Source organism: Pristiophorus japonicus, chromosome 4, assembly GCF_044704955.1.
Source record: "Pristiophorus japonicus isolate sPriJap1 chromosome 4, sPriJap1.hap1, whole genome shotgun sequence".
NCBI lineage: Eukaryota > Metazoa > Chordata > Chondrichthyes > Pristiophoridae > Pristiophorus > Pristiophorus japonicus.
The window spans coordinates 76,379,145-76,394,376 of NC_091980.1; the positions used below are offsets into that span (position 1 = coordinate 76,379,145).

Consider the following 15,232-nt stretch of genomic DNA (forward strand, 5'->3'; position numbering starts at 1 on the left):
GAAGATGTGACCTAGGGTTGGGGTCAGGGATTTAGGAGTAGTGGAGGTAGTTTAAAGATGTGGGAGTACTGGGAACGGGGTTGTGCAATGTGGAAAACTGGGGTGCTAGGATGTAGGAGCAGTGGATGCTGGGGCTTGAGTGTAATATGTGAGCATTGGTTGGGGATTCCACAATATAGATGAAATGGGGGAGAAGTAGTTAGGAAAGGATACTGTAATTTCGTAAGAATGGCATGGGTGCTGGAGTTTGGAAGGAATCGGGGGAATATCACCGTCTCGGAGCATGGGAGAGGGATTCTCTGGTATAAGGGCCCTGGGACAATGGTTTCAATGTGTGGCAAGACTGAGAGGGGCAATTGCATGGTTGTGGAAATAGAGAAAGTTCTTGGGATCTAGGACCAGGAGGCAATGTCAATGAGTGGGAGTACTGGATAAGGAGGGAGTGATCTTGGGATTCTGGGATGACGAGCCTTGGGTGTAGGAGCATTACAAGAACTATAGCCCATTGGGCTGGATTTTGAGCTTTTTGGATTTTGGGGCATTAATCGCGGCGGGGTGTTAAAGTTAACGCCTGAAAATAGTTTGCGCCTTCAACTACAAGTTTCGGCAAAAATGTAAGTTGGAGGAGCGTTGGGGTTAAGTCAGCCATTACAAAACGGACTTTGTGCGCCCGAGCTGAATCTTGCGGCGGTAAAGAAGTTTCATTGTTGTTTACTGCCCTGCAACATAACGTTGTATATTGTATGGTTTTATTTTGGTGGGGGGAGTTTTTGTGACTTTGTTGCAGTTAAATTTATGGCTCATTGTTTGTCATTGGTGTCTTGTGCATCATTCCAATGTTCACCGGAGATGTGCCTTTATGGTGGCACACCGTGTCCATTATTAGCTCCATCCCTCAATTTCCTCCATTTAGAAGAGTCAGTCCATTATGAGCTGGTGACGTGCGACTCTTGGTCAGGCAGCATCTCCACACTGCCTCCCCCTTGGATGGGTTTGCTATTTAAAGGGGACCTCGCCAGGCTCCTCTTCGTCACTCTCCTCCTCCTGAGATGGGCATGCAATCCCCACTGGCAATGCCTGGCCCCTCATGATGGCCAAGCTGTGCAACATGCAGCACACCACAATGAATTCGGATACCCGTTGAGGTGAGTATTGAAGGCTGCCTCCAGAGAGGCATCGGTCTACCTGTAGGATATCGAAACATAGAAACATAGAAAATAGGTGCAGGAGTGGGCCATTCGGCCCTTCTAGCTTGCACCGCCATTCAATGAGTTTATGGCTGAACATGCAACTTCAGTACCCCATTCCTGCTTTCTCACCATACCCCTTGATTCCCCTAGTAGTAAGGACTTCATCTAACTCCTTTTTGAATATATTTAGTGAATTGGCCTCAACAACTTTCTGTGGTAGAGAATTCCACAGGTTCACCACTCTCTGGGTGAAGAAGTTTCTCCTCATCTCGGTCCTAAATGGCTTACCCCTTATCCTTAGACTGTGTCCCCCGGTTCTGGACTTCCCCAACATTGGGAACATTCTTCCTGCATCTAACCTGTCTAACCCCGTCAGAATTTTAAACGTTTCTATGAGGTCCCCTCTTATTCTTCTGAACTCCAGTGAATACAAGCCCAGTTGATCCAGTCTTTCTTGATAGGTCAGTCCCGCCATCCCGGGAATCAGTCTGGTGAACCTTCGCTGCACTCCCTCAATAGCAAGAATGTCCTTCCTCAGGTTAGGAGACCAAAACTGTACACAATACTCCAGGTGTGGCCTCACCAAGGCCCTGTACAATTGTAGCAACACCTCCCTGCCCCTGTACTCAAATCCCCTCGCTATGAAGGCCAACATGCCATTTGCTTTCTTAACCGTCTGCTGTACCTGCATGCCAACCTTCAATGACTGATGTACCATGACACCCAGGTCTCTTTGCACCTCCCCTTTTCCTAATCTGTCACCATTCAGATAATAGTCTGTCTCTCTGTTTTTACCACCAAAGTGGATAACCTCACATTTATCCACATTATACTTCATCTGCCATGCATTTGCCCACTCACCTAACCTATCCAAGTCGCTCTGCAGCCTCATAGCATCCTCCTCGCAGCTCACACTGCCACCCAACTTAGTGTCTCTGTCAGCACTGCCTTTCAGAAACGCAGCCTTCTCACACACTGCTCCTCAGAGAGCTGGAGGTCTGAACTTGTAAACCCGTGGGGGTTAAGCCCTCCTCCCTGGATGCTTTCGGCCTCTCCTCATCCATGGGCCGACATGGCCAAGAGCCCTTCCTCTAGCTTGACACCACCTGGCAATAGCATGGAGCACGATATGCTGGTGAACTAGTAAATCCTCCCATTAAACTTTCTCACTGAAGTTTTAAGGGCACTGTAATAACAGATAAAAGTGAAGATTGCAAGTCAGAGCTTCACGTAGTGTTACGTGCGCAACCGTTATAGTTAATATGATATGCGATGTAGGCTCCTCATCCCTCCATTTAAAAATACTGCCAATACCGCCTGCCGCACCCGGGACTGCCTGTTTTTTTCAGGCATTTCCTGGGACGGGCGTTAAATGAGGCGTTAAGGCCAAAAGTTCCATCTGGGGCACTAACGCAGCATTGCATGACGATTGACGTCATCGTCACGCTAAAAACAGAGAGCGGGCGGTAAGTTTTTGATCCAGCACAAACCAGTAGCCAAATATTCCGGCCAGGCGCTAAATCCTGAACGCCCGGCATAACTCCCAAAAACAGCATTGAACGCCCCGCCGGGGTGTTAGCCGAGGTGCAAGTGAGCCGAAAATCCAGACCAATGAGAATTGGAAGAGATTTACTGACAGTATTGTGGGAGGGGATTAAGGGGTGGCAGTATTGAGAATCTGATTGTATTAAAAGAAAGAGCAGCAAGGAAAATATCTGCTACAAATATTGTCTCTTTGGGATCATTACCAGTTGCAGCACTGTGTTGGAGCCATTGACATCATGCAATACTGTTTTTTTTTTTCCCCCCTCCATGGACAAATCCTGTTCCTACCCCAACAACAACTTGTATTTATATAGCGTCTTTAACGTAGTAAAACATCCCAAGGTGCTTCATTGGAGTATTATAAGACAAAAAAAAAATTGACACCGAGTCACAAGGAGAAATTAGAGCAGGTGACCAAAAGCTTGGTCAAAGAGGTAGGTTTTAAGGAGCGTCTTAATGGAGGAATGAGAGGTAGAGAGGCGGAGAGGTTTAGGCAGGGAATTACAGATCACAGGATAATCCTAGAGGATATGTACAATGCACAACTCCTTTTCATTGCATGTAGCTACTTCCTCAAACCCTATCATTTGTCAGGGAGCTCATGGATTTAATCTCTAAGATTGACACTTTTCACACAGCTTATTAACTGCCATCAACACTTGCTTGACTCCCCTTCCACCTCCCCATTCTGTACTTGGCACATAATTCTGGCCCCAACTACCTGTCACTTTCCAGTTTCTCCCTGTTCGCCAAGCACATCTCTTACACCTTCAAACCGCTCCCCACTCAACTTCTAGCCACAATAGTGTTTCTGCTCCATTTCATAAATGGCTTGCAAATGTCATAAACAGCTCTGTTCTTCCTTAACCTCCTCTATCATGTCTCCTCTGTGTCACTGCCCTTAGCTGGTTCCACTCCCACTTGCCCTAATGTCAGTGCACCGTTAGCAATGGCTTCTCCTGCCATCTTTGGTTCGCTCTTCCTTGTTTACATACGGCCTCTGTGACATCACCTTTTGGCATATGACAACCAGCTTTACCTCGCCACCATTCCCTTCTACCCCAGAACCACCTCTGTCTGATAATTAATACAAGTTATTTTCTTAAGTTACATAAGAACATAAGAATTAGGAGCAGGAGTAGGCTGAATGTCTTTGTCTTTTTCCTTCCTACCTGTCAGTGCTGTAATGCATTTCAGGCTTTAAAACAACTTATTCTGCCAATAGTCAATCTAAATGTACTAGTGTGCACACTGCTACTGAGACCAAGAAAGTCTATAACTATTTTCTGCCAGCATTAAGTCTGACCAATTTTCTCCTTTTAAAAATTCCCTCCAAATTGTTTAATTCTATACAAATACTGGCAAGCCATTCACTTCATTGTAATGTATACAGTAGGAAGATTTCTGTTTGGATTATAATCGTTGGCCGTCCCAGAAATTGCAATAAAATATATCTCGTACAAAAATTGTTGTCATTCAACTATTTCTAAATGAGAAGTAAAAATAATTGCTTAATTGTTCTTTTTATCTTTCTTATGGTTGTCATTCTATACCAAACATACAGAATGATACTCAGCCAGACTCCGCAGATGAAAATGACTTGGATATATTTTTATCAACGTCAAGGAAATCACAAGTGGAGCGTGGTGGAGGGGCTGCAAAAAAAGAAAATGTCTGCCAGGTATGTTGTGTGATGTTTCTGCACGGTATCAGCAATGGCTCCAAAGGTAGCACTTTTGCGTCTGAGTCAGAAGAAACATAGAAAATAAGTGCAGGAGTAGGCAATTCGACCCTTCGAGCCTGCACCACCATTCAATAAGATCATGGCTGATCATTCGCCTCAGTACCCCTTTCCCGCTTTCTCTCCATACCCCTTGATCCCTTTAGCAGTAAGGGCCATATCTAACTCCCTCTTGAATATATCCAATGAACTGGCATCAACTCTCTGCGGTAGGGAATTCCACAGATTAACAACTCTCTTGAGTGAAGAAGTTTCTCCTCATCTCAGTCCTAAATGGCTTATCCCTTATCCTTAGATTATGTCCCCTGGTTCTGGATTTCCCCAACATTGGGAACATTCTTCCTGCATCTAACCTGTCCAGTCCCGTCAGAATTTTATATGTTTCTATGAAATCCCCTCTCATCCTTCTAAACTCCAATGAATACAGGCCCAGTCGACCCAGTCTCGCCTCATGTGTCAGTCCTGCCATCCCGGGAATCAGACTGGTAAACCTTCACTGCACTCCCTCAATAGCAAAAACGTCCTTCCTCAGATTAGGAAACCAAAACTGAACACAATATTCCAGGTGAGGCCTCATTAAGGCCCTGTACAACTGCATTAAGACCTCCATGCTCCTATACTCAAATCCCCTAGCTATGATGGCCAACATACCATTTGCCGCCTTCACCGCCTGCTGTACCTGCATGCTAACTTTCAATGACTGATGTACTATGACACCCAGGTCTCGTTGCACCTCTCCTTTTCCTAATCTGCCGCCATTCAGATAATATTCTGCCTGTGTTTTTTTGCCCCCAAAGTGTATAACCTTACATTTATCCACATTATACTGCATCTGCCACGCATTTGCCCACTCACCTAACCTGTCCAAGTCACCCTGCAGCCTTTTAGCGTCCTCCTCGCAGCTCACACCGCCACCCAGTTTAGTATCATCTGCAAACTTGGAGATATTACACTCAATTCCCTCATCCAAATCATGAATGTATATTGTAAATAACTGGGGTCCCAGCACTGAGCCCTGCGGCACCCCACAAGTCACTGCCTGTCATTCTGAAAAGGACCCGTTTATCCCGACTCTCTGCTTCCTGTCTGCCAACCAGTTCTCTATCCACGTCAGTACACTACCCCCCAATGCCATGTGCTTTAATTTTGCACACCATTCTCTTGTGTGGGACCTTGTCAAAAGCCTTTTGAAAGTCCAAATACCCCACATCCACTGGTTCTCCCTTGTCCACTCTACCAGTTACATCCTCAAAAAATTCTAGAAGATTTGTCAAGCATGACTTCCCTTTCATAAATCCATGCTGACTTGGACCGATCCCGTCACTGCTTTCCAAATGTGCTGCTATTTCATCTTTAATAATTTATTCCAACATTTTCCCCACTACCGATGTCAGGCTAACCAGTCTTCATCTTTAATAATTAATTCCAACATTTTCCCCACTACCGATATCAGGCTAACCAGTCTATAATTACCGGTTTTCTCTCTCCCTCCTTTCTTAAAAAATGGTGTTACATTAGCTACCCTTCAGTTCATAGGAACTGATCCAGAGTCGATAGACTGTTGGAAAATGATCACCAATGCATCCACTATTTCTAGGGCTACTTCCTTAAGTACTCTGGGATGCAGACCATCAGGCCCCAGGGATTTATCGGCCTTCAATCCCATCAATTTCCCTAACACGATTTCCCGTCTAATAAGGATTTCCTTCCGTTCCTCCTTCACACTAGACCCTCAGTCCCCTAGTATTTCCGGAAGGTTATTTGTGTCTTCCTTCGTGAAGACAGAACCAAAGTATTTGTTTAACTGGTCTGCCATTTCTTTGTTCCCCATTATAAATTCACCTGAATCTGACTGCAAGGGACCTACGTTTGTTTTCACCAATCTTTTTCTCTTCACATATCTCGAGAAGCTTTTGCAGTCAGTTTTTATGTTCCCAGCAAGCTTCCTCTCGTACTCTATTTTTCCCCTCCTAATTAAACCCTTTGTTCTCCTCTGCTGAATTATAACATTCTTCCAGTCCTCAGGTTTGCTGCTTTTTTTGTCCAATTTATATGCCTCTTCCTTGGACTTAACACTATTCTTAATTTCCCTTGTTAGCCACGATTGAGCCACCTTCTCAGTTTTATTTTACTCCAGACAGGGATGTACAATTGCTGAAGTTCATCAGTGTGATCTTTAAATGTTTGCCATTGCCTATCCACCATCAACCCTTTAAGTATCACTCGCCAGTCTATTCTAGCCAATTCTCATCTCATACCATCAAAGTTACCCTTCTTTAAGTTCAGGACCCTAGTCTCTGAATTAACTGTGTCGCTCTCCATCTTAATAAAAGAATTCTACCATATTATGGTCACTCTTCCCCAAGAAGCCTCGCACAACAAAATTGTTAATTAGCCCTTTCTCATTACTCATCACCCAATCTAGGATGGCCAGCTCTCTAGTTGGTTCCTCGACATATTGGTCTAGAAAACCATCCCGAATAAACTCCAGGAAATCCTCCTCCACCGCATTGCTACCAGTTTGGTTAGCCCAATCAATATGTAGATTAAAGTCGCCCATGATAACTGCTGTACCTTTATTGCACGCTTTCCTAATTTCTTGTTTGATGCTGTCCCCAACCTAACTACTACTGTTTGGTGGCCTGTACACAACTCCCACTAGTGTTTTTTGCCCTTTGGTATTCCGTAGCTCCACCCATACCGATTCCACATCATCTAAGCTAATGTCCTTCCTTACTATTGCATTAATTTCCTCTTTAACCAGCAATGCTACCCCACCTCCTTTTCCTTTCTGTCTCTCCTTCCTGAATATTGAATATCCTTGGATGTTGAGTTCCCAGCCTTGGTCACTCTGGAGCCATGTCTCCGTGATGCCAATGACATCATACCCGTTAACTGCTTTCTGCGCAGTTAATTCGTCCACCTTATTCCGAATACTCCTTGCATTGAGGCACAGAGCCTTCAGGCTTGTCTGTTTAGCACGCTTTGCCCCTTTAAAATTTTGCTGTAATGTGGCCCTTTTTGCTTTTTGCCTTGGGTTTCTTTGCTCTCCACTTTTACTTTTCTTCTTTCTATCTTTTGCTTCTGCCCCCATTCTTCTTCCATGTGGGTTTAAGACCCACTCCAGAGATTTAAACACAAAAATCGAGGCTGACACTGCAGTGCAGTTCTGAGGGAGTCCTCACCGTTGGAGGTGCCTTGTTTCGAATGAGACATTAAACCAAGGCTGTCTGCTGTCTCAGGTGGACGTAAGAGAAGAACAGGGGAGTTATCCCTGGTGTCCTGCCAATATTTACCCTTCAATCACAAAACAGATTATCTGATCATTATCACATTGCTGTTTGTGGGAGTTTGCTGTGCAGAAATTGGCTGCCTGTTTCCTACATTACACAGTGACTTCACTTCAAAAGTATTTTGGTTGTAAGGTGCTTTGGCACGTCCTGAGATCATGAATGGTGCTATATAAATGGAAGTCATTCTTTACTGTATTCTCGATTTGTTGCTGATATCGGAGATATGAAAAATCAGCTCCTTTTGGAGAAGTTATTATGTTCACTGACCACTTTTAATGGAGGAAATAGGCCTGATAGTCCTCTTCACACAAGGAAATAACTTATTTTTTAAACTAATGAAATAGCTAACAAAATCGCAGTAATGTTCCCCTTTGAAAAGTGTGATTTCTAAGAATGCGATTTTGTTACGGTACTGAAAATCATGATGAACTTACAGTAAAAATCCTTTAATGCTACTTGAGCAGCTAACAAGTGATGAAAGTTTGTTTATACAGCTGTATTATTTTTGGCTAAAAATGATTAAACAGCAAATGAAAAAAGCTGAATTAAATTTTATAAACGCCCACTAATCTACACTGGCAAAAATCAGTTGGCATCGTGAGTAGGTGCCCTCTACTACTGACATGCATTGATACAGCTCAGACCCAGCCAGTTAATACTTGCAACAATTCTCTGCCATCATGTATCCTTGCAAAACTAAGTAGAAGCTGCCACTAAGAGCATAGTGAATACAACAACAGGAACCCTAGGCACTCTGGCAGGTCCATCAGATGTTAGTTGAAGATACAGGCCTTCTGTATCCCTGCAGCTCACCAGTTGGCTATGCAACTATCCATTCTGTAAACTAGGGGAGTACTAAGTTATAAGGCGCAACCAAGATAAAATTAACCTTGCAAGAGCCAAATGCAGGAGCAAAATACATTTAATGTGTCCACCACTGCAGTGTAAAACAGAGTAAAATTAATTCACTTTTAAGCTATGTTGGGGTAAAAAGAAGGCTTCTCTTCCTCAAGGTGGACTCCCTGATATAAGGAATCGACACCTGCCCTTTGACATAGCGACCACGGAATCACTCAGACAAAATCTCGGTTAACCAGTTTATTCAAGCATGCAGGAGAAATGTTCTGATGTACACTTCCCAGAACAACAGTTTGTAATGACAGTTACACATTTCCTGCGGTGTGCGACCCTCCTACAAAACCATCTATTGGCCTACTGCTATCAGCGAAGTTATATTGATTTGTTGACTCTTATCAGACTGGCTCTGAATGGTTCTTCCCCTACTGTCCATCTCTCATCACATGTTAGCCTTCTGGAATGTGTTCAACTTTGCCTCAGTTTCTCATGACGTGTTGATTGACCTTGCTTCCCAGGGTATGCTATCTTTCTAGGCTGTTGACTCTCCACCGCCCTTATTAATTAGTTGTGAGTGTATGTTTTCATCTTCTATCAGGCTGTGCTAAGGGTCAATGCAGTGTTGGCTACTTATGATGGTTCATTAACCATCAGGCATTGCTGCCTCCCTCTTCTTAACCCAGTGTAAGCGAGTGTAATAGCGTGCTTTGCATACATAAGCGAGTTTTACATAATCGGTCAATATTACAATCCATACCGTAAGACAGAGGTACTCCCGATTCCTCAGAATCTCCTAATTCCCTTATGCTTCTTCCTGAAGTATCTTTCATTGTGTTCAATTCACTGCTCCAGTCGAGTTTGTTCCTCATTCAGTTCGGGTATCGGTTTTCCTTGCGGCCCGATGGCCTTCTCATACCCTACTGGATAGTGTCTATCTTTGTCCCATTGATGGTTTCTTCCTTTAGTTCCGGGTTTATAATGTAACCCTTTAAATGTGCGGGGTAAAGCAGAAGTCCGTATCCATTGACGGCGCACGAGTTATCTACTCCCTTCTTTGTGATCGTCATCTCAGTTGCCGTGGTGCTCACACACTATTCCCCATTTCCTCGTGGAACAGCAGTAGTTTCGTAGTCCCGTACTAGGGGGTGATACTCAAGGTGCACCCGTCCACTTGGTCATCTCCACAATCATCTTTGATCATTCGTAGTAGATCTCGACATAAAACAACTTGGTTATTTTTATAACAATTATCTATGCTGAGACTCTTAGTACTGTTGTTCTCTTTAATTACGTATCTGGATAGGTCATGGTAACGCACACGAGTTTGATTTCTTAGTTCCCCTACGTTGTTTGTTTGGTATAGAGGATCTCCCTTTGTCACTTCATACTGTGGCATAGATAGTACAAAACCTATTATATTTAAATATCTGGTTACACATCTGACCTTTGGGACCCGAGCATGACTTGTTTCTCCACACCTCACAGGTATGAGTCATGTTTTTGTCCGAGATCCAGTTGGTAAATACATCAAGTGTTGTCCAATCCGGCACCTTTCCATTTTGAAGTTGCTCTAGGTTATGTTGTATACCATTGAGTAACCATGCTCCGTATCCTGCGCATGCTATTTCTGTCTGTATGATTCTACTCAAGTTTCTTTCCGCTCTATTTATCGAATTTATAGTTCTGGCGTGGTCTTACAATGTGTGGGCCACTTGTAATAATTCCCTTTCCGCGCCATTCCTCAGTTGTGCCTGTACCTTCTCATTATCCTCATTCCTCTCCAACAATCCCTGTAAGGTTCGTGTTATAGCGTCGACTCGATCATCTATCGTGTGCAGATCTCTATAGTGTTTACCGTCGCAACTCCCGCCGCGTATCCCGCGCCTACCATTTCCAGTATCTCTCTTTTTCCTCGATCCCACTTTTTAACCTGACCCTCTTTCCACATTAAACTTCATGGTTTTTGATTCGGGGCCTTGAAGTACTCACAGGGTCAGGTTTTTATACAGGCTTATGGTATTTGAGGGGGATGGTTAAATCTGTTAAGTTTAGGAATACAGTAATTATTTGCTGACGTACTCTGAAGTGTATCTTATCTTTGGTCTGCCTTATTACTAATCCTCCTTTTGCCCCAACATTCATAGTTGGACACGTTGGTAGTGGTCGGGACCCTGGTAGTGCTCGCTGTTGCTAAAGTAGTGGGCGGGGCCATGGTGGTGGATCTATCTCGGGAAATGACCCTCCAACACCATTCATAGATGTTGAGTGAAATCTGCATCCCTTCCCCCGGGTGCAGTATCTCTGTCCCCCCCTCCTAGTTATAAAACACATCGCGGTCTTAATCACACTAATTATTGGTCCCGTATTATTGGCCCATCCCCAATGTTGTTTTGTTTCCTCGTTACGTTGTTTTATGCCCGTTATTCCAATGCTGCAATTTAAGTCCACTATTGCTCCGTCCCATCACCGTCAGCGTTTTTGATTCTTTATCACAACTAATGTCGCCCGAGTCCCTGTAATACAGACCTTGCTGTCCCTCAGCCTGTTGTCCTTGATGTGAGGCTGCATTACCCCACGTTGTTCCCATGAGCACCAAAATCCTGCAAAAAAGCAATATTTCCCGGTCGTCACCGGTTAGTCAGTGACTATGTTTTCCAACTGGGTCCAGTGTTTCCACTTGCCGATACCCTTTATAACTACGCAGGCGCACGTGTCCCTTACCAGTATCTGATGGGGTCCGGTCCACTTTGGTGCGAGCCCGGATCTCTCTGGGGTAATCCTCATCATTACCTGACGGCCTATTTGGGGTAGTTGGACTTTCTGTTCTTTAATGTCATTCTCTTAATTCCTTGATTACTTGTTGATTTCTAGCCTGTGCTTTTAAGTCATGTAACTGCTTACAAAGTTCCATCACAAACCTCCGTATCCTGTCTTTATATGATCCTACGTCCTCGCTTCCTGTAACCAAGACTTCTGGCAGTCTCATAGTTCAAAGGTTGTCAGTCCTGTCGTCCGACTAGGGGTTGCCTGATCTTCATCAGTACTCAGGGTAACATGTCTGCCCATCCCTTTCTAGTCTCTTCGATTGCCTTGGCTAGGGCCACTTTTATGGTCCTATTCATTCGTTCCACCAATCCGGAAGATTCCGGATGGTATGGGATATGGAATCTTTGCCTGATCCCTAGTAACGTGCAGGCCTGTTTCATCACCTTCCCTGTGAAGTGTGTACCCTGATCTGAGTCCAGCTGTAATGGCATTCCCCATTGGGGTATTATAACCAGGCAGTATGTCTTCCCCTTGTTGCTGGGTAATGGTCCAGTAAAATCTATCTAAGTTTTCCCAGGGTCCTTCCTGCCAGGCTGATGTCCCTTTACTTTCCCCCCTGGGTTGTATTGTGCACATGTCAGGCATCTTTTACAGTGGGTCTCTATATCTCTACCCATTCCCTTCCACCACCAGCATCTGGACATCAAGCTTTATCATGTTGGTTCTATTTGTATGAACATACCCATGGTATAAATTCCCTGCTTTCCTCCATACCCCGTCGGTCCCTTATTGGGCTCCTCTCTGTTTCCACCCCTCCTTTTCCTGTGGAGTGGCTTCTCCCTGTACCTTAAATATGTTTCTTTCCTCCAGCCCGATGTACATGCTCCGACACCCCCTTGGCTGCCTCGTCTGCTCATCGCACACTCTTGGGGTAGGAGGGAGGCTTCCACTAATTTCTTAACAAGCCTCGTGTTTTATTGTCCTTCCTCCTGAAGTCATGTATCCCTGTCTACTCCAGGTTATAATCATGCACTATTCCAAAAGCATACCGACTGTCTGTTTAGATGTTTACTCTTTTTCCCTTAGCCTTTCCCTTCTAACCTGTCCACTGCTATCTACCAAAGCCCATCCCATCCATGGTGTCCCGTTGATATAGCGGCGGGACCCATCTACGTATAGATCCATGTCTGCCTCCTCAAGCGGGGTTTCCTTGTCTTCTCCTGTTGGGATACACGGATGCTCCTCTCCCTGCGTAATGATCCACCCTGCAGGGTTGTTACAGTTGTCTTTTATTGTTACCGTCCTGTTGGGGGGGTAAGAGCATTGCTTCCCACCTAGCCCTTCGTACATTGGATACCGTTTTTAGCCTTCCTGTGTTAAGCAATTCTGCTAAGGTATGCTGGGTATGTAGGATAACGTGCCCCGACATTACTATGCCACTGGCCTATGCATGTCCCCATGTAATTGAGTCACCAATGATCTTTATGATCTTTACTGTGGTAAATAATCTGGTCGGATAATCCCAGGGCTGGAGCACTTGTGAGAGCTTGTTTTAACGTTACAACTGCAATTTCCTGATCAGAGCCCCAGTTTACTGGCTCTTGGCAGGGTTTTCCCCCCTTTGACTAGGTTCTGTATAGGTTCGGCCATCTTGGCATATTCGGGAATAAAATTTCTGCATTAGTTGACTAGCCCTAGTACCTGCCTGACCCCTTTCACGGTCCCTGGCCTAGGCATTGATAGGATTGCTTCCTTTCTGTCCTCGGGCATCTGTCTCTTCCCTTGTGTTATTATGTATTCCATATTAAAGATTACACATTTTTTTTAAATCTTCATAACCGTGACAATTTTATTTTACTTCTGGCACGTGGGAAAATATTCACTTCCAATTAAGAAACCCAAATTAATAATGCCCAGTATTTTTTAAATTCCATGCACCGAGGCTAAAGTTTGGTGAGCTAAATAAAACAGCTGTCAGTGGACAAGGTTGACCCCTTTGCAGATTTGTAAGAAGGCCTGACGTCATTATGTGACTTCGCGTAATTCTTTTTTTAAAAAACCTTTCCCGATGTCAGAATACGGCATCCATTTTAAAAAGGTTTTCAAACCCGAAATTTAAATCTCCTTTGCTGCAGTAAAACTTTCCCGTGATTTAAAATCATTATCAACATAGAGTGTCTTTTATCTCTCTTCCAATAGTCACACTTTGAAACAAAACCGGAATTTCACTGTGGCCACAATGAAAGTCAGGCTTTCATTGGCTAATTATCCTCCAATTAAACCTATCTTCTTCATAGCCAATATCAAATCCAGTAAGTTATGTCATTTTCCATTTTTCCTCCTTTCTTCAAATTAGTTTTTGTATCTAACAAACATTTTACATAGAGGGTTTGTGACTCCCAGAAATTGTTAATTTAAACTACATAAGACAATCGCAATTTGTTTTTATCCAATTGAACGTCCAATTTGTTTTTCTTTTAGCAACGGTAGCTTCCAAGGTTGCAGTTTTATCTTTTGATAAACAACCTGTCCTTTGAGCATCCAATGCAGCTCATCCTATGCTTTTTCAGCAACTTATTCCACAGTCAAGAAAACTTCCACAGGAACACTTTCACTTAAAGGCAGACACTCACACCAACTTTTCATTCAATACAGCTTATCCTACTTTTTTCAGCAACTTATCCTTGCATGCCATTTCTCGTCTGGGTACGTTTCCCCCTCGACCAGATTCCGTGTACTGTTTCCAAGCCCTTGGACCCTTCTAATGTCCGGCCGGACTAACAATACTGCTTGCCTCCCTAATCTGGTTCCTCCGCAACTTAAGTATCGGTTTTATTTCTCGTCTTTCCTGCTCGCATTTATATCCTGGATCCTTTTGGTCCATATCTCAGAGACCCCCCCCATTGGTTTTCATTTCATCCCACTGGCCAATTTCTCCTAAACATCCTGGGGTCCCAACCCCCCTTTAGGTTGTATTCCTTCTTCTTTGCGCCGCGCGTGGTTTGCTATAACTTAGTTATACAGATTACTCCCTCTTAGTTCTTTATACAGATTATCTCCTTCCCCATCAATGCTACAGCTCTGCAGGTGGTACAAAAAACATACTCACTGCCATTGCTAGCTGCCACATCATCCGGGTCGGAGGGTTTGTACCCTGCTCGCAGCGCCAATTGTTGGGGTAAAAAGAAGACTTCTCTTCCTCAAGGTGGACTCCCTGATATAAGGAATCAACACCTGCCCTTTGACATAGCAACCACGGAATCACTCAGACAAAACATCGGTTAACCGGTTTATTCAAGCATGCAGGGGAAATGTTCCGATGAACACGTCCCAGAACAACAGTTTGTAATGTCAGTTATACATTTCCTGCGGTGTGCGACTCTCCTACAAAACCATCGATTGGCCTACTGCTATTAGCGAAGTTATATTGACTTGTTGAATCTTATCAGACTAGCTCTGAGTGATTCTTTCCCACCTATCCATCTCTCATCACATGTCACCCTTCTGGAATGTGTTCAACTTTGCCTCAGTTTCTCATGACGTGTTGATTGACCTCGCTTCCCAGGGCATACTATCTTTCTCGGCTCTCCACTGCCCTGTTATTCAGTACTGAGTGTATGTTTTCATCTTTTATCAGGCTGTGCTAAAGGTCAATGCAGTGTTGGCTACTTATGATAGTTCATTAACCATCAGGCATTGCTGCCTCCCTCTTCTTAACCCAATGTAAGCGAGTGTATAGTGTGGTTTACATAATTGGTCAATATTACAATCCATACCGTAAGACAGAGGAACTCCCGATTCCTCAGAATCTCCTAATTCCGTTATGCTTCTTGCTCAAGTGT

The 15,232-nt window shown here is 44.1% G+C and overlaps 1 protein-coding gene across 15 annotated transcripts in view; it reads left to right on the top strand.

Annotated features, from left to right (window-relative positions):
* LOC139262968 (histone-lysine N-methyltransferase, H3 lysine-36 specific-like) overlaps nucleotides 1-15,232 on the top strand; it is a 281,574-nt gene that overhangs the window by 192,079 nt on the left and 74,263 nt on the right. For all 15 annotated transcript variants that reach the window (XR_011593007.1, XR_011593008.1, XM_070878367.1 and 12 more), the window contains one exon: nucleotides 4,300-4,416. Coding sequence is in view for 13 of the 15 variants with exons in the window: in XM_070878367.1 (XP_070734468.1) it covers nucleotides 4,300-4,416 (117 nt within the window). In the remaining 2 variants the exon portion in view is untranslated. The remainder of the gene's footprint in view (nucleotides 1-4,299; nucleotides 4,417-15,232) is intronic.